This window comes from Rhinopithecus roxellana, chromosome 12, assembly GCF_007565055.1.
Source record: "Rhinopithecus roxellana isolate Shanxi Qingling chromosome 12, ASM756505v1, whole genome shotgun sequence".
Lineage (NCBI taxonomy): Eukaryota > Metazoa > Chordata > Mammalia > Primates > Cercopithecidae > Rhinopithecus > Rhinopithecus roxellana.
Genome location: NC_044560.1, coordinates 22,864,459 through 22,888,847, shown reverse-complemented (window position 1 = coordinate 22,888,847; position 24,389 = coordinate 22,864,459). Strand labels below are relative to the sequence as shown.

General features: G+C 57.7%; 1 protein-coding gene across 1 annotated transcript in view; it reads left to right on the top strand.

Moving 5' to 3' along the window:
• Positions 1 to 548: 548 nt before the first annotated feature.
• The window catches only part of PRDM16 (PR/SET domain 16), a 245,797-nt gene continuing 221,956 nt past the window's right edge, over positions 549 to 24,389 (top strand). The window contains exon 1 of the mRNA XM_030913789.1: positions 549 to 871. Coding sequence (XP_030769649.1) covers positions 611 to 871 — 261 coding nt within the window. The 5' untranslated portion in view covers positions 549 to 610. The remainder of the gene's footprint in view (positions 872 to 24,389) is intronic.

Sequence of the window (24,389 nt, the reverse complement as noted above, 5' to 3'; positions counted from 1 at the left end):
CCCAAATTCTGAGTCCTCCCAGGCACTTAGGACTTCCGCCGTCCCTGATTTCCAAGGCTACAGCGGACTTTTGGAATATTCTGGTGCAAATATTTCACCATCAGCCAGCCCTGGGTCAGCTGCCACGCATGACAGCTTCACCGGCTGTCGCCAAGCTTGCCAGGCACCGGCAGCTCCTTCCCTAGTTCCCCTAGGACAGGACGAGCCGGCGCATCCTCAGGTGGCTGTGGGAGCCAGGGTAGGGGAGCCAGGGTGTGCTGGGCTGTGCCACTCCATCAGAAATGTTGGCCCCAGTAGGAGCCTGGCGGGATCCCATCCTCTGGAGCCTCTGACGTGGAGTGATGGCAGCTTGGCTCAGGGTGGAGCGGAGGTGGCATATCCCAGGCAGGAGTGGCAGCCAGGCCTTCTGGGTCCCTGAGCACCGTCGGTCCCCGTTGATGCCCGAGTCCCCGGCACTCCCTGAGTCGTACACCTGGGAGGGGCACGTGCTGCAAAGGCTGACGCTGCGTTGTCTCCTTTAGGTGACGGTGACGTTGTAAATAATATGTATGAACCCAACCGGGACCTGCTGGCCGGCCACAGCGCGGAGGACGAGGCTGAGGACAGTGCCATGTCACCCATCCCCGTGGGGCCACCGTCCCCCTTCCCCACCAGCGAGGACTTCACCCCCAAGGAGGGTTCGCCGTACGAGGCCCCCGTCTACATTCCTGAAGACATTCCCATCCCACCGGACTTCGAGCTCCGAGAGTCCTCCATCCCGGGGGCCGGCCTGGGGGTCTGGGCCAAGAGGAAGATGGAAGCCGGGGAGAGGCTGGGCCCCTGCGTGGTGGTGCCCCGGGCAGCGGCGAAGGAGACGGACTTCGGATGGGAGGTGAGCGATCACACCTGAGCATGATTGATCACGGCCATTTATCTTGTGTTCCATCTATTTATAAAGCCAGGCTGAGCAGCCACTGCCCGAGGCGGGAGGCGCGGCCAGAGAGAGCGTTCAAATGTCACATTTCCCAGCCTATTTTATCCTGCAGCTCGCCTGATGGAAAGCATCAGAGGTCCTCGTGGGCGCCTGTCAGCCCTGTAGGGCACGCCCACTCTCTCCCGGAAATGTGTCTTTCATGAGCTCATGTCTTAAAACATCCCGTGCTTCCCGCCGGATCCCAGGCGTGAACGCGGCCATCGTGGCAGGGCAGGGAGATTAATAGAAAGTCCCAGAACAGGCAGCTGCACTCCAGGGCTTCATTCCAGGCCACGGCAGCGTGGAGCAGCTCACAAATCACACCTGGTGGCCACACTGCCCTGGCTGCCGCCTTCCCCGCCTGCCCCGGTCAGCCAGTGGCCTGAGAGTAGCCCGAGCGGGCACAGGCCCCATCCTGCCAGGAAGGGATGGCTAACTGTTTAAATTTTCCCACCACGACTGTGACCGGCCTTGAGGGTCTGGAGCTGGCCTGGTGAACCTGCTGCAGGGGTCAGGAGACAGGGCGTCCCTGGGACGGCTCTGAGTGGGGAGCACCCAGAGCATCCTGCCCAGGCTGTGAGGGATGCGAGGCACCGGTGTTGGGGGCCCTTGAGTGGTCCTATGGGGACTAAGAGCCCCACCCCCCTACACAAAGTGCACTTCCTGGTGGGCCCTGGCCTTTCTGCCAGCCCCACACAGCCAGTTGTTGGTGGTCTTTTTGTCAGGGCTGCTGCTTGGGTGGAAAATGGGAACACTGGGTGGATTCCCCTGTGCCTCCCAGCCTCTGAAGTGCCCAGATGGAGGTAGGCTCCTCATAGGCAAATGGCCTGAGCAGGGAAGAGGACCCCCAGATGGATGGGGGCAGGATCCTGCGTCTTGCCCACCTCCTCTCCTGGCCGCTCGTGACTCTGGAGAAGTCCCCAGCCAGTTCCATGCTCACTATCAGGCCTGTCCCAACTCAGATGGGCCCTGGGGAGGCCCCTGTGGCCTCCAGCAGCCCTTGAGCACCTCCCTGGGCTGACGGCATTAACAGCCCTTTGTAAGAACACTGACAGCCTGGGGACCAGAGGCTGCCCGCACCCTGCAGAGCTAAGTGCATCCTCCCTGGGCAAGACCAGGCCACCTCAGCAGCTCCCAGCAGGCAGGTGTGGTCCTTGGTAGCTCACAGAGTCCTGTGTGGCTCCTCATCAAGGATATAGGGGGACTCAGAAGCTGTTCCCTGAGTGTCAGCTTAAAGCTCCCCCCTCTGCCAATTACAGAGCTATGGGGGTCCCGGTGCCTGAAGAAAAGCATGTGGCAGAGAGTCCACGGCCGTCCAGCAGGGTGGGAGCCGCAGTTCTACGGGCAGCACCTGTGGGCCGGGCGCACCACTCTCCTCCATCGAGAGGCAGAGGACAGTGTGTGTAGGTCCAAGGTCGGGTTACCTTCAGGAGGGACTGGCCAGGAGCCAGGGGCACCAGTGAGACAGGACAGGGAGAGAGTTTGGAGTAGAAGACCTCGGTGGAGACACTGCCCAGCTTCATGGCCCTACAGGCCCCTCATGGGACCAAGGAGAGCATTTTGGTAGCAACATTCGTCTTTGGCTGTGCAGTGGAAGTGACTTTGGCAGAAGCGCCCTGTCCCGCCCTCCCTGGTGTGTGGGAGAGGAATTCCAGGGTGTGTGTTCCTCACACTTAGAAAGGTCTGGACTGTTTAATTAGGAGGTGGCTTGTGGATGTGAGAGGTCCAGGGGCTCTGCAGGTAGCACTTTGGATGACCTTCAGGTGACTTTGTTCTTGGCTACTCTGATACAAGTTTCTATTTGCTTTTTTTTTTTTCAAAAGAAATGGCCCATATCACGATGTCTGCGTGGTGCCAGGCCCGGTGCAGGCTGCACCACTGCCTGCCGCTGCCTGTTGACTTTGCGGTGTGTTTATCCCTGGTGTGTGTGTACGTGAGGGAACGCGCTCTCCCCACGGCGCACCTCCCGTTTCTGCGGAGGGCTTTGTTCCACGGTGGCCACCTGACAGATACCCCTCCTGCTGGTGCTTAGAAATATTTACTCTCCCCCCGACGCCCTCACACAGTGCTCCCCGCACACCCGGCAGGATCTCGCCCGACCTGGTTTTCCTTGTGACTTCGGGCACCGATTCCCTGGCTTTGGGACCACCTTTGGGTTTTGTTGCTTCCATGAGATGGGGCAGGGGGCAGCCATGTGCGTCGGTGCCTTCGGGAGCTGACATTGGAACTGGGCAGGAAGCCACCACCTCCTCTGTGAAGGGCAGAGAGGAGGAAGCAGGGGGTGGAAATTAGGTGGCAGCCACAACTGCCTGAAATGAGCGATGTCTGTCAGTCAAGGAGGTTTCTCCCCACCTCCAGCCACCTCAGCTGGGGCCTTTGGGCAGAAAAAGTGACATCTTCCCCTAAGCAACCTTCCCAGAATTTTCCACGTGTCCCGAAAGAGCTGATTGCCGTTTCCCTTTGGTTTTTGCCTTCCCCGAGGTGGCCCTGGAGGGAGAAGTGACTTGCAGGTGCCCCTTTCTCTAAGGACTTCTTCCTCTTGCCGACTGCCTGGCCTGTCTTCCGAGTGCCGTGAACGGGGCCTGAGACAGGACAGGAGCACCAGGCTTCAGGGCTGGGATCCCTCTGTAGTTCCAGACATGAGAAGGACCTTCTGCTGAGTCCCCTTCCCAAGCCACTCACACCAACCAGGCGACCCTGCTAGCCTTTTCCCTCCACGCCCCTGCAGTGAGCGCGGCCAGGGAAGGCCTGGGTCAGAGAAAAACAGGAGTGCCAGCGTCATGCCAGTGGGATCCTAGGTCAGGCCTGGGTCAGAGAAAAACAGGGGTGCCAGCATCATGCCAGTGGGATCCTAGGTCAGGCCTGGGTCAGAGAAAAACAGGGGTGCCAGCGTCATGCCAGTGGGATCCCAGGTCAGGCCTGGGTCAGAGAAAAACAGGGGTGCCAGCGTCATGCCAGTGGGATCCTAGGTCAGGCCTGGGTCAGAGAAAAACAGGGGTGCCAGCGTCACGCCAGTGGGATCCCAGGTCAGGCCTGGGACAGAGAAAAACAGGGGTGTCAGCGTCACGCCAGTGGGATCCCAGGTCAGGCCTGGGACAGAGAAAAACAGGGGTGTCAGCGTCACGCCAGTGGGATCCCAGGTCAGGCCTGGGTCAGAGAAAAACAGGAGTGCCAGCGTCATGCCAGTGGGATCCCAGGTCAGGCCTGGGTCAGAGAAAAACAGGGATGCCAGCGTCATGCCAGTGGGTTCCTAAGTCAGGCCTGGGTCAGAGAAAAACAGGGATGCCAGCGTCATGCCAGTGGGTTCCTAAGTCAGGCCTGGGTCAGAGAAAAACAGGGGTGTCAGCGTCACGCCAGTGGGATCCCAGGTCAGGCCTGGGATGGCCCATGCGTGTGTGTTATCTCTGATGGTCCTGAATTTCGTGTGTATAATTGTTCACTTTCACACTGGTAATTAAGTGTTATGAATCAGAGTGATTTGATTTTACTGTCATGTCCACAGTATTTATTTACTGAAAAAGAACAAGTAGTGACATTTTAGCAAAGATAACAAACAAAATCCGAGGAGGATCGGTGTCATTTTGGCCTCCCTATGTGGTGGCCAGGAGTGTGGTGTTGTGGCCACTCTGAGCTCAGAATCGGGGTTCCCCTGGAGGAGAGGGGATCTGGGAGCGGCGTGAGCAAAGGGATCTCACCAGATAGCAGCCCCTGCAGGAACAGGGTGTGCGTCTCTCGAAGGACAGATTTGAAATAACAGTCACGTGGATTATTCTTACTGTCATTTTGGGGCACCATGGAAACCATTTTCTTTCTACTCTGAGAACAAAGTTCTTGTTCTGGACAATTCAGTTGAAACAAAAGAAAATGAGAAAGTCGAATTTCCTTTCTCTTTTTATCACAAGAGACAAGCTGCCAGGCAACACTGGGCTTTGGGGTGACTGGGGAGGGTCGGGGGCCCTTCTCTGCCTGACGTGGGGCTGACATAGATGACAGCACGACTCTTTGGGGACGAGGGACTGGGGCAGGGAGCACGTGAGGCACCCACGAGCTTTGGGTTCAAGGTTGTGGGGCAGCCTGACTTCAAGCGGGAGCTTTCCGTTAGCAAAGCAGGAATGAGGGTGGGGGTCGGGAGCTGACTTTCCTCCAGCCTCAGTCGCTGGTTCGAAGCCTGCACTCCTTCCACAGGGAGGCTGACGCTGTTTGGGGAGAGCTGCCCCCTCCTCTCTCCCTCCTGTGTATTAGGAATAGTCACTGACTAAACCCACTTTGTTCCCGGGTGCTGTGGGGCACCCTGAGATGTGCCCTAAGTCAGATGCCCCATCTCCGACCTGGTTCAGCCTGTGCGTGGCTGTGTGTGTGCCCCAGGTGTGTGGAAACGCCCCCTGGGCTTCATCTCAGGAAGGGTGTTTGTCAGGAAGGGCACCTGAAATTCCTGGCCTCCTCCATCTGGACACAGCCGGGTTCAGTCTCTTCCCAAATATCACACCCCGCCTGCCACCACCGAAGCCCACCTGCCAGGAGGAAATCACCCGTGAAGGCATTTGATCGCCCTGGGGTCTGCAAAAACAGTGGTTTTGATCATTTGTTGAGTAAATCTGACATTTATCAGTCGTGCTGTTTGTTTTGCTAATTAAGAGGTGGCTGCCCAGAGGGAGGAGGCAGTGGGTGAGGCGCTGGGTGAGGCCACCTGCCCCCAGCTGGGCCTTCAGCTGTGTGCCCAGGGCCCTGAGGCTCGGGACCTGCTGGGGTGGGATCCTGCAGGACCCCCAGGGGAGGCACTGGGGGCACTTTTCTCAGTGCATCGGCCACTGTCTCCCACCCAAGGTCTGCTTGTTTCTTTGTTGACTGTGTCTCCCCAGAAAGGCTCTCGACCGCATCACTGGCCCCGCCTGTAATCAGAATGCTGATGAGTAAGTGCCTCTGCCTCTGCTTAAGAGGCCAGGTGAAAAATGTTAATGTGAATTGATGGGGTTTCAATTATTTGAAGAATGTACTGAAGTGGACGACCTCACCCCCGGCGTTATTTACTGAATATTAATGTGTGTTTATTTGTTCAATCAACAAATGCTCTGTGTCTGGGCCAAGGCCTGTGGGAAGCTCCGGGGTCACAAGGGAACCAGCCCAGAAGCCTTGGGCCACACCAATTATCTGGTACTACCATCATGGGACCCCCAAGCTGGTGCCTCGAGGGTCCCCAGAGCCCACTGAGAGTCTTTGGCAGGGCCAGGACCTGCCAGTCTCCCCTGTGGACCAGGAGCTACACGATGGTGGCCAGGGATGGGTGAGAGTAAGCCCAGCCCGCACCCTCAGAAGATGAGAAATGGGCACACATGTAATATGGAATTTCATCCAAAACGCCCAGCCTTGAAGAAAGGCAGGATTTGCGAGGAAGTAAAGTCCCCCTATATGTGTTTGCAATACTGATGCTCTTCTGTTCCTGAGTGGGAGGAATGAGAAACACATTTGCAGGTCCATTTTGGTCCCAAGTGAAAGGATAACAGTGGAGTGGGGTGGGGGCAGCCCAGCCAGGCATCCTGGGACAGCCGGAAGGGCAGTGCTATGGGGCTTTAGTCTCCGACATCACAGCACAAATGTCCATGATGGGCTTTTAAAGGCACCACGAGGCAGGCATAAGCATGCAGCACCCAGAACCAGCTTCCCCACGTACCGGGGAGCACTGGAGGGCCCCATGTGCTGAGATCTAGTTCAGTCCGATGGCAGGAGGGGCAAGGGCAAATTTGCTCCAGGGTTTTTGCGATATGGCCAGATCCACAGGGCAGGGTAGGGAATCACCCAGGCCACCCCTTCCCACACACGAACCCCAGCCCCTTCTCCCTTCCTCCTGAACATCCCCTCACCAGTAAATATTAACATGACTTGCTGCAGGAGATTGTGTGTGAGCTTTGCACACACAAATGCCCCCTACAGCTTAGTTTTTGCCTGAAGTCCTAGACAGGGCCTTGGCCTCTAAGGATGGGGGTCATCTGTGTCGCCAGCCCATCTGGGCTCAGCAGCTTTTGGAGCTGGCTGTCTTGAGGCATGTGGGCTGGGTGCCTGTGGAGCTTGCTTCTCTGGGAGTTCTGGCTGGATTTTGAGCCAGAAGATCCTGGACAGACACTTCCAGGCTCTGGATTAATGACCAGGCTCAGGGTGTTAGGAGGAGACCCTAAGGAGTCAGTCCCTCCATCCAGACTTCACGGTCTGGCCCGCTCGTGTTCCAATTGGGCAATCTCTTCATGATGGATATGGGTTTCGGGACTGGGTTTGGGGAAGTAGGAGGTCCCATTGGAGGCTCCACCTTCCTACAGTTTTCACGGCAGCGGGTGGGGCTTGGTGCTGGTGCAGGAGCTGGACTTAGACCCCTCCGTGGGTCCTGGGCTGGGAAACCAAGGTGAGCTTGGCCATAGGTCTGAGCCCAGGCAGAAGTGACCCCGTTTTAACCAAGCCCCAGTTCCTGCCCCGGATGGATTGTCGAGGCTCCTGGGACTCTGCTTCAGTCCCTTTCAGTCCCTGTGGCCTCACGAGCAAACAGGAAATCAAGATCAACCCAGTGACAGACACACACAGCTGCCTTGTTTCCATCAAGACCTCGGTGCTCAAAGTGTGGTCCCTGCGCCAGCAGTAATGGCCGCCCTGCAGGTTTGTTGGAAATGCAGAACCTTGGCCCCCCTCCGGACTCACTGAGTCACCACGTGCACTTGAGCGAGATCCCTGGTGATTCATGTGCACAGCAGAGTTTAGGAAGGATCCGGCCAGGCAGCGAGCACCCAGCAGACGCAGCGGCCAGACGGCGAGCACCCAGCAGACGCAGTGGCCAGACGGCGAGCACCCAGCAGACACAGCGGCTTACGAGGGGGCAGTTCTGGGTGTGTTGCAGGCATTGGGAGAGTCACCAATGTTCCCTGCAGCTGTGGAAGGATGTGCTGTCTTCCTGCCCGCCCCACCTCCAGGATTGACCTCCTGAGGCTTTGGGCTCCTGCTCGGCCACCAAAGGGATGGAGCAGCAGCTCCCACCAGTGCCAGGTCTAGCCATTCCTAGGAGATCCTCAGGCTGCCTCGTGGTTCTGGGATTCAGGAAGAAGGGGCACCTGCAGCCACCGGAGGCTGGTTTGAACCCAGAAGTGTTTGACATAGCCCTCCTCTGTAGAAGCAGAACTCATGTGTCCAGCACCCACTGCTCAGTGGGCTGGGTGCTCCCTTTGCACCCCGGAGCTGTCCACAGTCATGGACCTCCACACTCTCCATCCCATCCGGCTCTGGGGGACCCCAAGATGGCAGGCAAGGAAGACTCAACCCAGAGAGCTCCCGTGGCTCAGGCATATTCTGGGAAGTGCGCCCACTCAGCCTGGGAGGAAGTGCAAGCCCCCGCCCCCAACAATGTCTGCTGAGTGCATAGAAAAACGTGAAAGTGAGTGCCCCTCCCACGTGTCAGTCTGTACTCAGGGAGGGGGTGGTTAGGAAAGGTCTCAAGTCTTTCCTGGGTGCCTGAGACCCAAGGGCAGAGGCCGGGGGCTGTGGGCTCCCCTAACTGCATGTTGGTGTTGCCTGGGGAGCATGGGAAATACAGGTGCCAGGCCTGCCTCGGAGATGCTGGGCTGGGGCCAGGGAGGACGACCAACCTGCCTGTTTGCCCAGGAGCATCCCAGTGTCGGACCCAAAGTCCTGGGAAACCCCTCTGGCATCAGGCATGTGGAAGCTCACAGGAGATCCTAATTTACAGCCTGGGCCCAGAACAGCTGACCTAGAAAGGAGGAGTGGAGAGCCCACCTGGATGTCCTGTCCCACACCTGCACCAGACTGCCGAGCAAGGGACAGGTGGGAGGGCTGAGGAACAAGGGTTCCCAAAGCACTCGTCTGGCCTTCCGCAATGCTCAGTGCACCCTGAGGGGCTATTTAGGATGATTGTTGAGGGCATTTGGTCACTCAGCAGATGACTGGCACATCTTGGGCCCTGCAGAGGTGTTCACTGGTACCTCCCGGTGCAGGGTGCTTCCTTCTGTCTGTCCCGTGCCCCTTTCACCCTGGAGCTGAGTCCCACCATGAGCCCTCCTCACTGGCCTGCCGTAGGGGCAGCCGGCGCTCACTGGTTGAGCTCTTAGATCACCCTATTATTCCTTATCCTTTAAATTCCAACAGAGGGGAAGGGGCAGACCACAGCAGGTGTCGGGGGCCTCGGCACCGGTTCTAGTTTCAGGGAGGGAGGCTGGGGCAGGTCTGATAATATCAAGGCTGGACTCTGCAGCGTCCGGCCACCGTCTTCCTGCCACACACCACCGTCTCCCCGCCACACGCCACCGTCTCCCCGCCACATGCCACCGTCTCCCCACCACACGCCACCGTCTTCCCGCCACACGCCACCGTCTCCCCGCCACACGCCACCATCTGCTCGCCACACATCAGGGCTTGATATTCTCAGTCCCGCGTTTTATCATCTAGATGCCAAAACTTGTTCCTGGCCTGCCCTTTCACTCCAAGGTTCCCAGATGCATGCTCCACTGCCCACGCCACCCCCACAGTTGGGTGGGCTCGACCCGGGCACCTGGCCTGGCTCTGGGTGCCTCTTCTGCTCCATTCTGCATGGAGAGTTCTGCATGAGGCCAGGAAGCTTTGCCGCGCTTCCCCACTCAGGAGCTTCTGGATATTTCTATGGAGGCCTAACATGGCACGTCTAAAACCGCGAGCGCACCAGTCAGCGGATGCTCTGAGGAGTATTCCCGTGGAGCCAGCAGCACCCGGCCGCTCAGCGGGGCACAAAGCAGCGGGATTTGCAGAGAGACGGGGCCCTGTGGGATGGTGCGGAGCCTGAGGCCACCATGGGGACAGGGATGCAGAGAAACCCACGGGCCTCGGCTCCAGGAGCAGCCGGCAGTGCCATGCAGGAGTCACAGCACAGACCTCCCATTTCCCCCAGCACCGTGACATCAGCCCTAGACGTTTTTAGCCCAAGAATGCCATGAAATCCTGCACTATCTTCGGCCCGGCTCGGAGGCACGGGTATATAAGGAATTTTAGAAAAAAGGAGAGAGAATGACTAAGAATACCTCCCTGATGGCTCTCCTTTACTTCCTTAAGGGGTAATAACTCCACTGCAGCCCAGCAGAGGGGACTTTCTTTAAATAGAGCATTCTGATTCACAAGCGAAAAAGGAAATAAATATTTTCTTTTCATATTCAAGAGACATCTGTGAATACCAACTTCTTAAATAGCATTTTGCCAATCACATCCCACACGCCCCCCGCCCCAGTGACACCGAGAGCCCACCCTTACTCAGGAACCGACCGCTTGTACCAAGAGACCTGAAAACATCATCAGGGTTGCCAGAAGCAGGAGGGAGAAGGGCTTCTGCGTGGGGGCGTGGCCCAGCCTCCCTCCGGGCTCCCCAAGGCTCCCTGTGAGAACAGGGTGCTCCAGAGCCTCCTGCCCTTTTCCCTCCTCCCTTCCTTCCTTAGGGAGGAGTGGACATGAAAATAAGGAGTGGACATGAAGGGAGTATGACAGAGGCATGTGGCCTCTGTGTCAGCCTGGCGGGCACCTGCTGTGCGCCCCGGTCTCTGTGAGGCTCTGTCTACACTGGGACCCTCCCAGCTGTACTGTGATTAGGACATGGCCACCCTGGCTCTGACAGGGGAACCCGGGGCTGAGAAGGAAGGAATAGCTCCCGGCCCCCAGGTTTGTCCATGCAGGGACCCCGAGGTGGTTGGGGTCCCGCTCAGTGACCCCAGCAGGAGCTCACTGGGGGTAGCCAGGCTCCTGCCAGATGGGAGAGGTACAGGTGAGCTCCAGCAGGGGCGGGAGGTGGGCCCAGACCCAGTTCCCGCCCGCACTAACAGCATGTAGGTGGGCAGTCTCAACTCTGTGCCTTGCAGACCGATTGCCTAGGCCCAGCGCCTCGTGCTTCTGCCTGAACATGGCTCTGTCCTCTGCAGGTCCCTGACCCAGCCAGGCCCTGGAACTTGACTTCAGGACAGTCGATGGCCTTCTCTAGGCTCGGGGAAATTCTGTGTCATAAACATGACCTCAGCCCCACTTTTACTTAGGAGCTGCTGTCCTCTTCTTTGAAAGCAGGTCCCAAACCCAGCCCCATGGGCCCTTGTAGGGCCTGAGAATGCTGGGAGAACCTGGCAGGGAGTGAGGCTCACCACCCGATACCTCTTCCTGAAGCTGGGGTTCTTCAGTGGCCCCAGGGTGCTCGTGGCACCAGAGATGGGTTCAGCCAGGAACCCCATGGGTTCCTGACCCAGATGGTCAGCCTGTGAGACCCCCACCCAATTCCAGCCCCATTCTCTACCTCCTGGCTTAGAGTTCCTGCGGTAGGTCCCAGGAATCTGCATTCTAAGAAGCAATCATTGTGGGGGCACTTGGAGGATTCCAGCCCAGGAGGAGGCCCTGGGAAAGGGGCGCACCCTGAACTTCCTTCCTCTCGTACCCATGGGAGCCCAGAGAGGCTGTTCCTGAAGGTGCAGCGGCTGACGGGTAGCAGCAGAGCCTTTCCTGACCACAGGCCTCAGCAGGGCAGGTGGAAGGAGCAGAAGCTGGGGCTGCGAAGAGGAGGGCACCGGGGGCCACTGGGGGACCCCACTGTTGCCCAGGGGCTCTAGGCAGTAGCTGAGGCTGGGGGTGGGCTTCCCACCACTGGTTCATCGTCATGGCTGCTGTCCCGGCCACAGCTACACAGGGTGGCCCGAGGCTGACCAACCACGCGCCCCCCAGGCATGGGGTGTTGGCTGGGATAGGAGGGGCTCCTTGTCGTACCTGAGTCCCACTTGGGGCATCACTGTCTCCTCCCCCTCCCAGTGCAGTTATGAACTGGGCTCCAGGGAGGGAGTCATGTGGGACCACGGGCTGGGTGGACCCAGGACAAGAGCCCAGAGTCCCGATCCCAGGTGGGCCCTTTCTGCCCCTGCAGCTCCTGGATATCAGCTGTGAGCAGGACAGGCCCCTCCCTCCTGTGCGCCCCCAGCCATCAGAGAGGCCCCAGCCCGTTGTAGGCACTCAGTCCGATTGTCCCTTGGGTGATCCTACAGCCTTGGCATCCTGGAGGAGCCAGGCAGGGCTGGCACAGGCCTGAGAAGCAGCTCATTCGCCTCTGGTACCTGCACCCACAGTGCGGTCCCTGCAACGCTGTGCTGGGGTTAGCTTTGTGCTACCAGGTGGTGGCCTCTGAGGGTGGCAGAAAGCAACTGGACCCACTAAGACTGAAGAATCTACGGTACAGGTCATTTGTGCTTGAGATCTTTTAATTTCGAGTAATTTCCCAGCAGCAGGCTTCGCAGGGAACAGAATGGGTGGGGAGGGCAACCCCTCCTGAGGGTGGGTGGCTGTGACCTGGGGCTCCCTGGGGAGGCCCCCTGAGGCCTGTGGGCCAGGTCCTGGGTGGCCCTCCCTCCCCTGGGTCAGACGCAGGTCCCACGTGTTCCAGGCCACAGAGGTCTCCCCGGGTCAGGGACAAGGGTCAGAGGACGTGCGCGTGAACCTCACACTCCTCAGGAGGCAGCAGCAGGTCCCACTGCCCTCCCGCCAGGCCTGGCTGCTGGTCAGAGCTTCTCCTGTGGCAGGAATTCTCAAGGGCCAGGTCATCAGCTGGGGTAGGAATGTGTTCTCAGGGTGGTACGGGCCACCTTGGCCTCAGTCAGAGATGAGGGGGACGCAACTGCTCACGGACCCGCTGAGAGGCAGCGACCTGAGGACCCCCCGCTGCGGGCCGCCTGTCTCTGCTGCCTCCTGCACGCGGGGAGACTCTGCTCGGGACAGGGCCGGGGCACTCCATGCGTTCTCTGGACCCCCAAGCTGTAGTGTGGTTGGGTTGCTGTGATTAGGCACCCGCCTTGAGGGGCCTAGTCAACCCAGGGTAGCGTCTCTCTGGGGTGAGGAGTTTATCTGAGTGCCTGAGAAGGCCCTTTGGAGAATGGCTGCAAGACGGCACCCTTGCCTGCCTGGAGGGTTCGTTCTGCACGCGCCTGGCTGGGTCTTTCCTGTCGTGTAGAACATATGTAAGTAGAATGGCCTCAAAGTGGCTATTCTCACTCAGCTGCCAGGATGCCACGAGCGTGTCTGCTGTGCAGGGGAGCGTGGTCTCTTCTTGCTTTTGCAGCTCCGGGCCCACCTGGAGTGCTTGGCGTGGCACTGGGCCATGGCCTCCTGGGATGCGTGGGCAGCACCGCCGTGCTTTCCAGGGAGCTGGCTTGGTGAGTGGGCCCCACTCTCCCCTGCCGCATGAAGAATGGCACCAGCCTCCAGCAGCAGCCACCCAGGAGCTGTCGTGCGCCCACTCTGGTCCCCCAGTCCCGGCTGCGCCTCTTGCCACGGGCTGGGGCAGGGATTACCAGCTGCACGCAGGCTGCGGGAACCCCCTTTGTCTGGCTTTCGGCAGAGTCGGCAGAGTTCCTTCCTTCTGGGCTAATGCCCAGTTTAATTGTACATCCCATTGTGTCGTCTCTGTTCAATCATGTTCAAAAATACCTACGTCCACTCCGTTCCCATTTAGATCTCTCTAAAGTCCATTCCGGCTTATCAGCACTGTAATTTCACGAGCAGAGCTAAGATTTCTGCCATTTAGGCCCCAGGCATTGTCTGTCGCGGCAGCAACTGAGATAAACCCTCACCCAGAACAAAGTCGAAATGACCTTTTACAAGTAGAAGCGGCCTTGTTTCCCTCTAGACTAATTTATCAGCCTTCGTTTCAGCCCTGGCACTCAGCGGAGGCTGGAGAGAGTGCTGTGCGGGGTGGAGGCGGAGGGGGATTAGGATGCTTGGTTGCTCTGCAGTTTCAACAGGCACCTCTGGATCCGCCGGGACAGAAGTTGCCAACGGCCGTGGGGTGCTGCTGAGCAGCTTGCCTGTGGGTGGGGAGCCACAGCCAGGTGTCCCCCAAAGAGCATGGGGGGTCTCAGGGCCTGGGGCAGGGGCACAAAAATAAAACCTAGTGTGAAAACAACAAGCCAGGCTGGAAATACGTGAACATAAGCAACATGAAATGGCCAGGCCCCCAGAGCCCCTTGCCAGTGGGGCTCCGCTGAGCTTCTTGGTAACAGCTCACGTGTTCCACCTGCAGAGGCTGGCCAGCTCGGTCCTCCCCTTCCTGCCCACCCCAGCAACAAGGGTCTCTAGGCAGGAACAAGAAGGGAGGAGAGGCTGCTCAGGCTCCTGGGTCAGCCAAAGTCCCATTTCCAGGAGGTTCCAATTGTCCTGGCTCCTGGAGCTAGGTTTGCACAGAAGCTGCCGGGCCCCCTTGAAGCATCCTCGTCCCATGGGGCGGGCCTCTGATGAGCCTCTCTAGTGCATGAAGAATCGCTGGGGGCTGAGAAGTGCAAGTCTTGCTCGGCCAGGAGCCCTAGCTGCACTCGAGCCCCTCTGCTGGCCTTTGGCGCCTACCCACGTGGACATGTGCACCATGCTGTCTTCCTGGAGAGACCATGGTGGACCCTGTCTTAAGTCTGAGCTCTCAGAGGTGACCCTGCCCCTCGAGGGCTCCAGAACAGCTGTGCGGTGATCCCGGGATAGGGATGTCCTTGTGTTCCGTCTCTCTCCCCCGACCAGGGGAATGCAGAGGCTCTAGGCATCCCAGGGTCTTGCTGGGGAAGGGACCTCACTTACCCCTGCTGCACACGGGTGAGCACTGAGATATCAGACTGGAAGTCAAACATGGGACCTTCTTCATGGTATCCCACCACAGAGGCTGAGGCTCACCTGCCTTTCCAGTAGAGGGAACAATCCCCGTGATGACTGCCCAGGACCTGAGGGGCAGAGGCTCTCCTCACAGCCACTGAGTCAAGGGCCTGGGGAGAGGGGCCTGGGGGACTGGCCGGCCGGCCGCGGCTGCGATGGACGTGGGCTGGAGCCTGCACATCCGCAGAAAACCACGGGCTCCACTGAGGCCCTTAGCCAGGGCCCTCCTTTAGGCTTAAGGTGGATTTTTAAACAGCTTGGAAGTCCTGCGTGGGATCTGAAGAACAACTCAAGTATCCCCGACACCCGTGGCCCTCCTGGAAATGCAGAGAGTGGTGCTTGTCCTACCTTCCACTGAGTGGACAGGGCTGGGGAGTCACAGGGCGAGTGTCTCCTGCACCTGACCCTGGCCTCCACCCTGATGGTGCTGCCTGTGGACTCAGCACAGAGCTTCAGACCTGACCACGGGAGAAGACGAGAACAAGAGCCAAACCAGGGGCAGAGGATGAAGAGAGGAGGAAGAGGAGCAGGAAGGAGGAAGCAGGGAGAGGAGGAGGAGGAAGAGAAGAGGAAGAGGAGCAGGAAGGAGGAAGCAGGGAGAGGAGGAGGAGGAAGAGGAGGGGAAGGAAGGGGAGGAGAAGGTGGAAAGCTGAAAGCTGAGTCCAGGGTCACCCCTTAGCTGGAGTGGGGACTCCGGGGAAGGCCAGCTGCCCAAAGGACTGAAGTCCCTGGTGGCAGACGGACATCACGACCCCTGCGTTTTGCGAGTATAGACCACGTTGCCTTCTTTTGAGGAGGACAGGGATGGAAAAAGGGGTCTGGGCTTCATTTTTATAAAAGCCTTCAAACTCCGTTCATAGGATCATAGGAGCTGCTGGGCTGAAGAAAAATGTATTTCCCTTTCCTCTAAAATTCGCTTTGTCATGGGGATTACTTCAGTTGCACTGACTTGAAGCTCACACAGAGATGAACAAGATGCAGCCTCAGCACTCAGAGGCGGGTGTCCAGTCCACAGATAGGTGGCCTTGAAGTCTAGGAGTCCAAGCCACAGGAGCTAGCCTCATCCTGGCCCCACACCAGAGCTCCCACCGCAGGGCCCAGCCTCCTGCTCACTGCAATATTCCCTCGTGAGACCTGGGCCCTTGCAGTCATCAGGAATGATGTCAGCTGTGGGGAGGACGAGAGGGCCGCCCGGGGCAGCTGCCCTCTGAGGGACTTACTCCTTCTGAGTGTGGCCTTGGGGGCTGGGAGCCCCGGCTCTGATGTTTCTCCAGTGACCCCTGGCAGGTTGGGGACCCCAGCCACATCCAGCACCTGCAGGGCAGGACCTCCCACTTAGATGCTGGTGACACATTCTTCAGCTGGAGCCGAGTAGGGTCGTGTCTGCCCTGCTTCCACACAAGCCCTCTCCCGCCTGGCCTCTGTTTCTACCTCGGGTTGGCGTCTCCCACCCTCTTCTGTGTCCACTGTTGAGCCCGCGGCTTCCTGGATCCCACATGAGCTTAGGCGCTGACTCAGAGGCCTCCGCCTCTCAGTGGGACCTCCAAGTGGAGCCCTCGAGCAAGGGGTCCAGCTCCTGTAGTGTTCTCGCTTCACAGATGCCTGTACGTAATAGTGAGTCCCACACGTCCACAAGGCAGGGGATGCCCTCACAGTGGAGAGGTCCCCACTGTCTTCTGGGGTTAGGAGGGCTTTCCATCTGCCTCAGGGAGGGAAAGCACATCTGGGAAACGCACCAATGTCCTTGGAGATGCCCCCTGAAGGTGTGCAAAGGGCAGCCTGGCCTTGCCCCTTCACCCACGTGACCTTATGGTAGACTTTCATCCTCTTGGTGTTACATGAGGGGAAACTGAGCCAGAGAAAGAGCACACGATGCTGCTGATGGAGCAGCTGTGACCAGGACATCAGGTGTCAGCTGCAGACTGGAGGGCCTCCCGCTTCCCCCATCTTCAGGGAGCAGGTGCATCCTTCATGCTGGGGGATCCTGGGGGAGGCTGGGAGAACTTGGCTGCCCTGCAGGGCCCCTGTGCACTGGGCTTCACCGAGAGGCAGAGGTGGGTCAGGGCTCAGTTCCCTTGGTCACAGATGACTTCAGAATCCTAGAAGAGCAGACACCTGCTTGAGCCTAAGTGGGCTTTTGCATTTTTGCTCTCTGGCTGCGCTGCCCATGTCCCTTTAAGGTCTGCAGGTGAGGAGAGTGTGTACCATCTAAAGGTGAGGGACAGTGTGTGCCTTCTGCACACTCCTGCTTCCTCCTTTTCAACCTCAGTCGCTTTGTGAGGTTTTCGAAAAGCAATATGCAGGTTTTTGAGATGCCTGCATCACAGGGCTGGGGCCCTGGCACCACAGAAAGAGGAGGATGGCTCAGACTCAGGCTTACAGATGCTGCTGAGACCTTGAGCAAGCTGTCGTGGCCTCTGGGCCTCAGTTTTCCCACCTGCTAAATGAGGAACTAAGAGGAGCATCTTGCTGGCCCCACCCAATTCCACCCTGTGGTCTGAGTACTCTGATAGCCAAGAGGTGCAGAGATGAAGAACGGGGCTGTTGGTGCACGGAAGGAATTTTCTTTGACGGAATCTGAAGAAAAGTGGATAATTTTCCACTGGTCGTACCCTCGCCCCCAGCCTGGAAGCTGTGTTCTCCCAGACTGGCATTCTTCATCCCTGATGAATTTGCTGTCACGTGGGGTCACCAAGATAAATCAGGGTAGTTGCACGCCATCCGCTCCCCCGCCCCGGGCTGAGTGGGAAAGCCACTCTCTGAGAACCTCGTCGTCTGTTGCTTTGCTGATTTTCTCAAAGAAGTTAAGCCGTGGGTGGTGGGGGCCGGGGCTTTGGCGGTCATCCTCGAGACGGTTGCGTCCCATGCCACAGGTGGATTTAGTGAATGATGAGGCAGTCTGAGAAAGGTACCTTGCCACCCACACAACTGTTGAGTTCTCATTCTATGTTTGTGTTCCAATAGACTAGCTTAGGTGAACAAAGAGTGAGAAGTGCCTGGCACACTGCTGTGACCGAGAGGCAGGTGCTTATGAGCCCATATTATGGCCATAGGGGTGCTGCCGCAAGGTGCCACATGCGCATGGCCTGCCCATGAGATGGCAGGTCCGGAGGCCAGAAGCCCCTGGTGGAGGTGTCGGCCTCGCTCCTGCAGAATCCTCTGGGGCGGGGTCCGTCCATTTCTCTCCCCGGGGGCCAGGGTGTGCTGCTAATCTTCCCCATGCTTTGGCTTGCAGACACAGCTCCCTCAAGGTCTCTGGCTTTATCTTTATGTGGCCTCCTTCCTGCATGTGTCTGTGTCCACACATTCCCTTTTGGTAAAGATATTAGTCATGCTGGATTCGGACCACCCTACCTGTGTTAACTCGTCACATCTGCCAAGACCCCGTTTCCAACTCAGGCCGTGTTCTCAGGTCCTGGAGATGAAGGCTTCAGCAGGTGAATTCAGGGGGGCACAATTTACATAGACCCCTTAGATGTCAACTATCTGGGCCTGGGCATTTCCAGGTATAGCAGGTGACAGAACGTGGTGCCCCAGTGCACACCTGATCCCTATGTCCCTGCAGCAAACGCTGGCATCTGAGACCTCCCAGACAGACCCCCTTGAAGGAGACTGCACTGGGATTAGGAAGGGAAGCGTGTAGGCCCAGAAGTGATTAGAACTCAGGGCCAGTGACATATGAATGGTGGGGCCAACCCACGTCTTAACAGTAAGATGCCTTTTTAAGGCTGGCATTTTTAGCCAATTCCAGTATTTTCCATTTGGAGATAATGTTAGTGAAATAAACATCAGAGCAGACTTGGCCGCTCACAGATACCCGTGCCCCTGTGGTGTGTGTGGGTGGTGACTTCCACAGATGAAACATCTGTGTGGGGGAAGGGCAGTGGAAATTGGGGTGACTGTGGATCCCGCCTGCTCCCCGGAGGGCTCCTACAACTTTCAGACAGAAAAAAGTTGGTTTGGAGGTAAAATGATGTCATGTGAACATTGCAAAGCACAGGAAGGAATCCCACACTAATCCCTACGGTTCCTGGAGAGGGAACCTTACCGTCCCAGACACACACACCCTCCTGGAAGAGTAGCGGCCACCAGAGAAGTCTCCAAATTCCTTCTAGCCCTGCCCCTGTCCCAGGGAGCCTGTGGCTCCGTTTCCGAACCAGCATGTGGGTGAGGTTTTGGGAATGCTGACAGCTCGGCTGCTTCTTTATTTGTAATTTTAAAAGTCTTCTTTGAGGACGGTGCAGGCTTTCAGAAGCCAGGCTATGGCCTGACTTGGCATTTAAGTAGACGCGTGATCTTGTATTCTGCCTTCGGCCCAGCTGGCCCTGGGTTCGTGAACCTGCGGCTGTGGGACGCTCGCCCTAATCCGTCCCGGTTTTGTGGACCTGCGGCTGTGGGTCGCTCGCCCTGACCGGCCCCGGGTTTGTGGAGCTGTGGCTGTGGGTCGCTCGCCCTTGAAGGCCCTTGGGAGTGCAATTCAAAAACGAAATGGTTAAAAAATGGGCGGGCAGGCAGGAAAGGAGTGGAGGGGATAGGAGCCCAGCGGTTGGCTAATTGGAGAGTGGGACCCCCGTTGGGGGGGGGCCCTCGCCGGGACAATGTGCTCCGAACCAGGAGCTGGGAAGGCCCCGCGGGATTGTTATCGAATTAGTTGAAGTCAGAAGTCCCCTGAATGGGGTAAAGAAGGGAAGGGGAAACGCAGGCCCGGGTATAATGCGGCCTAAATGAGGGCCCCATTCACTGCCGGTGAAAGGCTCCGGTCCCCTTCCCGGGGAGGGTGGGCAAGTTCACTTTTGTTTGCTGGGGGCGGGGCTGCTCTCAGAGTATGTTCTTACCTAGAGCCGGGGGCCGGGGGCAGAAGGGTAAGGGGGCACTGGAAATAATCCCCTGACGGGCAGTGGGAACGGTGCAGTCACAGGGCACCCACCCGAGCCCCCAAGGCGCCTTCTGAGCTCCCTCGGCCCCAAGTTCACCAGAGCACCCGCCGGAGAGACTGCCCCTCAGCAGCCGTCAGGTCCCTCCACTGACATCCGGAAAGGGCCGAGATGTAAGATGGGCCTGTGTGGCCAGTTGCATAGGAAAGAAATGTATCCTAATGGCTGAATTAGAAAAGAATGTTGTTGGAAGGAGGAGAGAAACCCATGAAATACAGAAATGGACCAGCCAGAAACCCAAAAGGCCAGAAAAGCAGAGGTGGGGGGCGGGGCACAGCAGGTTACAGAGGAAAATAAATACTTAACAAAGTGCTGTGCTCAGTAAATATTTGTTGAATTCGTACATTAATTAATTTTCCAGATGAGATTTTCCTAATCCATTTTTTAAAGAAAATAAGGATTGAGAAGGAAGTGGAATCAGGTTATGAGGGCGGGCTCGGTGGAGGTAAAGGGGACGTGGTATGTGTGGAGCTGGGGGCTGGACACTCCAGGGGCAAGGCTGGAACCGGCTTCCTGGCCAGGCCTCAGTAATTGCCCACGGAGCCGCTGATCTGACGTTCCAGTTTCGTCCCCTGCCCCTTCACCCACCTCCCAACCCTGAAGCCGGTGCAGCAGCATGGACTGGATGGAACCACCTGAATCTCCGAATCCCACACAATGAACCCTCTCCCAGGGGTCTGAACACCGAAGGAGCCCCCAGCCCCCTGCCCTGACTTAGGGGCTTGGCAGAAAACAGCAGCGTGGCCCGGCTCTGCCCTCCCAGCTGTGTGTGACCAGGACCGGGGCTAACAGCCCCACACCTGCGTTCCCCTTTCCCGGTGCTCACAACAGAGGTGCCTCCACTAGTACTGGTGCTCCCATTTTCTCCGCAAGGCCCCTCATCGGAGGCCACAGAGATGGGGCGAACCTACTCTGGGAGAACCAACACCCCAAACTGAGCCAGTGGCCCACGCTGACCTGGGCCAGGTCACGCCTCTGGAGATCCTCCCTGTGAACCACCACACCGGGCCCTTTCCCAGACAGACCACCAGTGGGCCTGGACCCATGCCCTTGGGGATAAGTAAGCCCACGTGTATTTGCTGTTTGTGCAACATGGAGTTCCTCTCGGGGGACTGGGGGTCCTGAGGGCGTGTCTAGGTCAGAAGGCGTGCCCTCCAGGCAGCTCCGAGACAGGAAGTGATTGGAGTGTAGGGGTGAGGTCCCGATCAAGACAGGAAGTGATTGGAGTGTAGGGGTGAGGTCCCGATGCCGGGTAGATGCACACGCCTTCGCGCATCCTCAGAAAGTGCCTTCCTGAGTCTGCTCACCCCCCCGGACATGCATGCATGCCTTTCCACGCTCCTGTGCACACCCCCCCACCGGCCCCTCCACAGAGGACCTGTAGGGAACCCGTGGCCTAGGGTGAGCTGGGTCTGAGGCTTTGGAACCCATGCCTGGATCAGCAGCTTCCCAGATGTGGCATCTGAGCAGGAGGGGCAGAGCGAGGCTGGCATGGCAAAGAGCAAGCCATCCCATGAAATGGGCCAGACAAGGTCACAAGGCACCAGCTGGCTCAAGGCTGGTCAAGAATTCGAGTTTTCTGCAGAGGGAGACACAGCTTGACATCTGGGACCTGTGCAGCTGGGTGGAGTAGAAAGGGATGAGAGAAGGAGGGGCGGTCAGCCCAGGAAGCAGGGTGGGCAGACGGCGACCCAGAGGACCTGTCCGAGAGGTGACATAGAGGACAGCAATGCTGCCTGCATGTCCCCGCATGGACCTGCTTCCAGGAAGGTGGAAAAGGCCCATGGGATGCAGAGCAGAGGAGACACAGCTGTGGTTCAGCCAGGAAAGGATGGTGTCCTGGTGCAGGGACCTTTGGGGGACGCCTTCTCACGGTGCCAACCCACCAGCCCCGCCCTTTGCCATCTCCGAAAGAGCTACCCAGAACACGTCCTAGCCCAGCACCATTGATCCTCTTTTTATGACTTGGAAAGAAATTCACAGCTACAAAATGCAAGGTCATTTGGTTAATGCCACTGCCGAGCTCACCATGGCGCATACTTCCAGATGCTTCGGCCCAGCCGGGTTCCTCACTAAGGGCAAGTTTTATGACCTCGGGAACGTTGGCATTTGTTTATGGCAGAGAAGTGAAGTTTTGCTTCCCCCAGAGGCCAGAGTGTTTCCACGGACGGTTTTAAAGGGGAAGCAGGCAAGTTTGTGATTAAGTCACCGGGCAGGCATGACGTGGGAGACGATGCCCTTTGGAGCTGCCCACGTGGCGGCAGCAGCCGGAGGTCCCTTTGCCCAGTTCTCTGGCCTCTTGTTGGTTTCTTCTTGCCCTGTGCACACCTGTCACCTGAGACACTGGCACTTGGCATTCGCTCATCCACCAGTGCTCCTCAAACAGGCGTTCTGTGAAGGTAACGGTCCCTGTGTGCTGGGGATGCTGGCCTTGGCCACGTGCTGGCTGTGGTCTCCCGGGAGCTGAGGAAAGGAGTTCCGCCTCTCAGAATGAGGCAGGATTCTCCTCTTCCATCCCCCTCTCTAGAGTCAGAATTACCCTGATAATTGCACTCATCTGACTCCAAGGCCGTCTCCAGGGTTTTGAGTGTGAAATAGAGTTGCTGTCTCTCACCAAGGCTGTCAAAAATCTCAGGAACCAGAGGAGAAGGCGGGAAGTCCCTGACCCTTGGAGCTAACGCCTGGGTCTTCATAAAGAAGCTGCTGGCACAGTGGCTGAGAAACCCAAGCGTGGACGCTAACTCTGCCGCCTGTCCGCGTGGCCTCCCGAAGAATCACTGCACCGCCCTGTGCCTTGGTTTGCTCATCTGAGAGTCCTGGCCTCCCTGGGCCATTCTAGGGATGATGGGGGTCTCTGCGTGGGAAAGCCTAAGCCAGCACCTGCCCCGGCACCTCTGCACCCACATGGCAGCTCCGTCTACAGCCCGAGAGCCCCGTAACCAGCCAGAGCAGCCGCACTCGGAGCCTCACGGGGCTCCAGATGGAGCCTCCCTGACAAGGGCACCTCTTCTTCCCAGAATCTTTTGTTCCGACCTTTGTTTAAAGCAGTTTCCCCCCGGCTCTGTTCACATGTGGGCAGTGATTCTCCGGCCCTGCACTGTGGAATGTTTAGCGTGCCCGAGGCCACCCCGAGTGGTGACGACGATTGAGTGTCTCCAGAGGCCGGGCGCGGTGGCTCACGCCTGTAATCCCAGCACTTTGGGAGGCCAAGGAGGGTGGATCACAAGGTTAGGAGTTCGAGATCAGCCTGACCAACATGGTGAAACCTTGTCTCTACTAAAAATACAAAAGTTAGCTGGATGTGGTGGTGGGCGCCTGTAATCCCAGCTACTCGGGAAGCTGAGGCAGAAGAATCTCTTGAACCCGGTAGGCAGAGGTTGCAGTGAGCCGAGATTGCGCCACTGCCCTCCAGCCTGGTGACAGAGCGAGACTCCGTCTCAAAAAAAGAAAAGAAAAGAAAAGCAAATGTCTCCAGATATCACCAGGTGTCTGCCTGGGCAGCAGAGTTGCCCTAATGGAGAGCCACTGGTCAAAGGTGTGGGCGACCATCTCCTTTGTAGGGTTTGCCTTTGGAACCATCTCTGCTCCCTGAAGCCATCTCCTCTTGCTCCCGGAGTGCCTGTCCAGAGGCCCCTCCAGACCCCCACGAGTGGGTGGAAAGTCTTGGGAACAGAAGAAACCTGGCTTTTCCCATGAACGGGTGTCCCCTCCCCCACATCAAGGGAGTGACTTGTTCCGTCCGTCACGCAGCAACCACCTGCTTCTTCGCGAGTGGCTGGGACTTAACTCTTAAGGTTATTTAGGAAGAAAGAGCAGTGGGAATTCAGAAGGAGCTCAGAAGGGAATGCTCTGAACCAACCTAAACCTGGGGCAGGGTGGACAGCAGGCGGCTTTGAATATCCTAGTCAAAAATATGGGAATGTTTTGGTTCCAGGGGCAAGAAAAAAATTAATCATTTATCTGGTAAAGGCCCATGACTGACTAGGAAAGGAACGAGAAGAGAAGGACAGGAACTAAATCTCAGAGTGGGATTTACTAAGCACAGTCATGATGAGCAATAACTAAGGGCACACAGTGCCGCACGTTTGACATCGGGGCACGCAACTCTGACGTGGCCGGTCCCGACCGACACACCTGCCCCGAGTCACCTGGGACAGACTGCAGCCAGCCTGTGCTCCTTTCTTCCTGGGGAGGCCTGTGAAGGTCACATGCATGCGTGCGTCCCCAGGGACAGCCAGGGAGGCAGGAGGACTGGCCTGCATGTGGAGTAGGCCTCGCTGGGAGGCCGTGGTTCTGCTCGTGCACATTTCCAAAGGAATCTCCCTGCGGTTGTGCGTGGAAGCGGAGCGCCTCAGTGGAATGTCCTGGAGCCTCACTTTGGGATCCTTTGTCGAGACCGATTGGCCACAAATGCCACGTCCTGCTTCTAGAGAGGTTTGAGTTGTCACGGCCCTCCCACCCCCCACAGATTCCCTTCCCTGAGTTTTGGGCCAGGAGCGTGTCTTGTAGTCTCCTGAGCACTACAGCCAGGACTGTGTCCCGCGTTTTCCAAACTGGCAGAACACGGGGATCTAAGACGGGTATGCTAGAAAAGTAGTGACAGTCATTTGCCTCCTGATCTAAGGTTAACGGGGACTTCCAAAAGGTGCACCCGTGTTAGCCCTTTCTCAGAACTCTTATTTAGCATGGAAAATATCGTAGCATTTTCTAGAGACATTTGCAGGAAGGTATTTGTCACATTAAAGCCATTTTTCTTTCTCAACTACAGAAAATCTGTGACTACTATTATCATCTTATTATTAACTGACATCCACACCATAACCCAGGTATGGATGTCT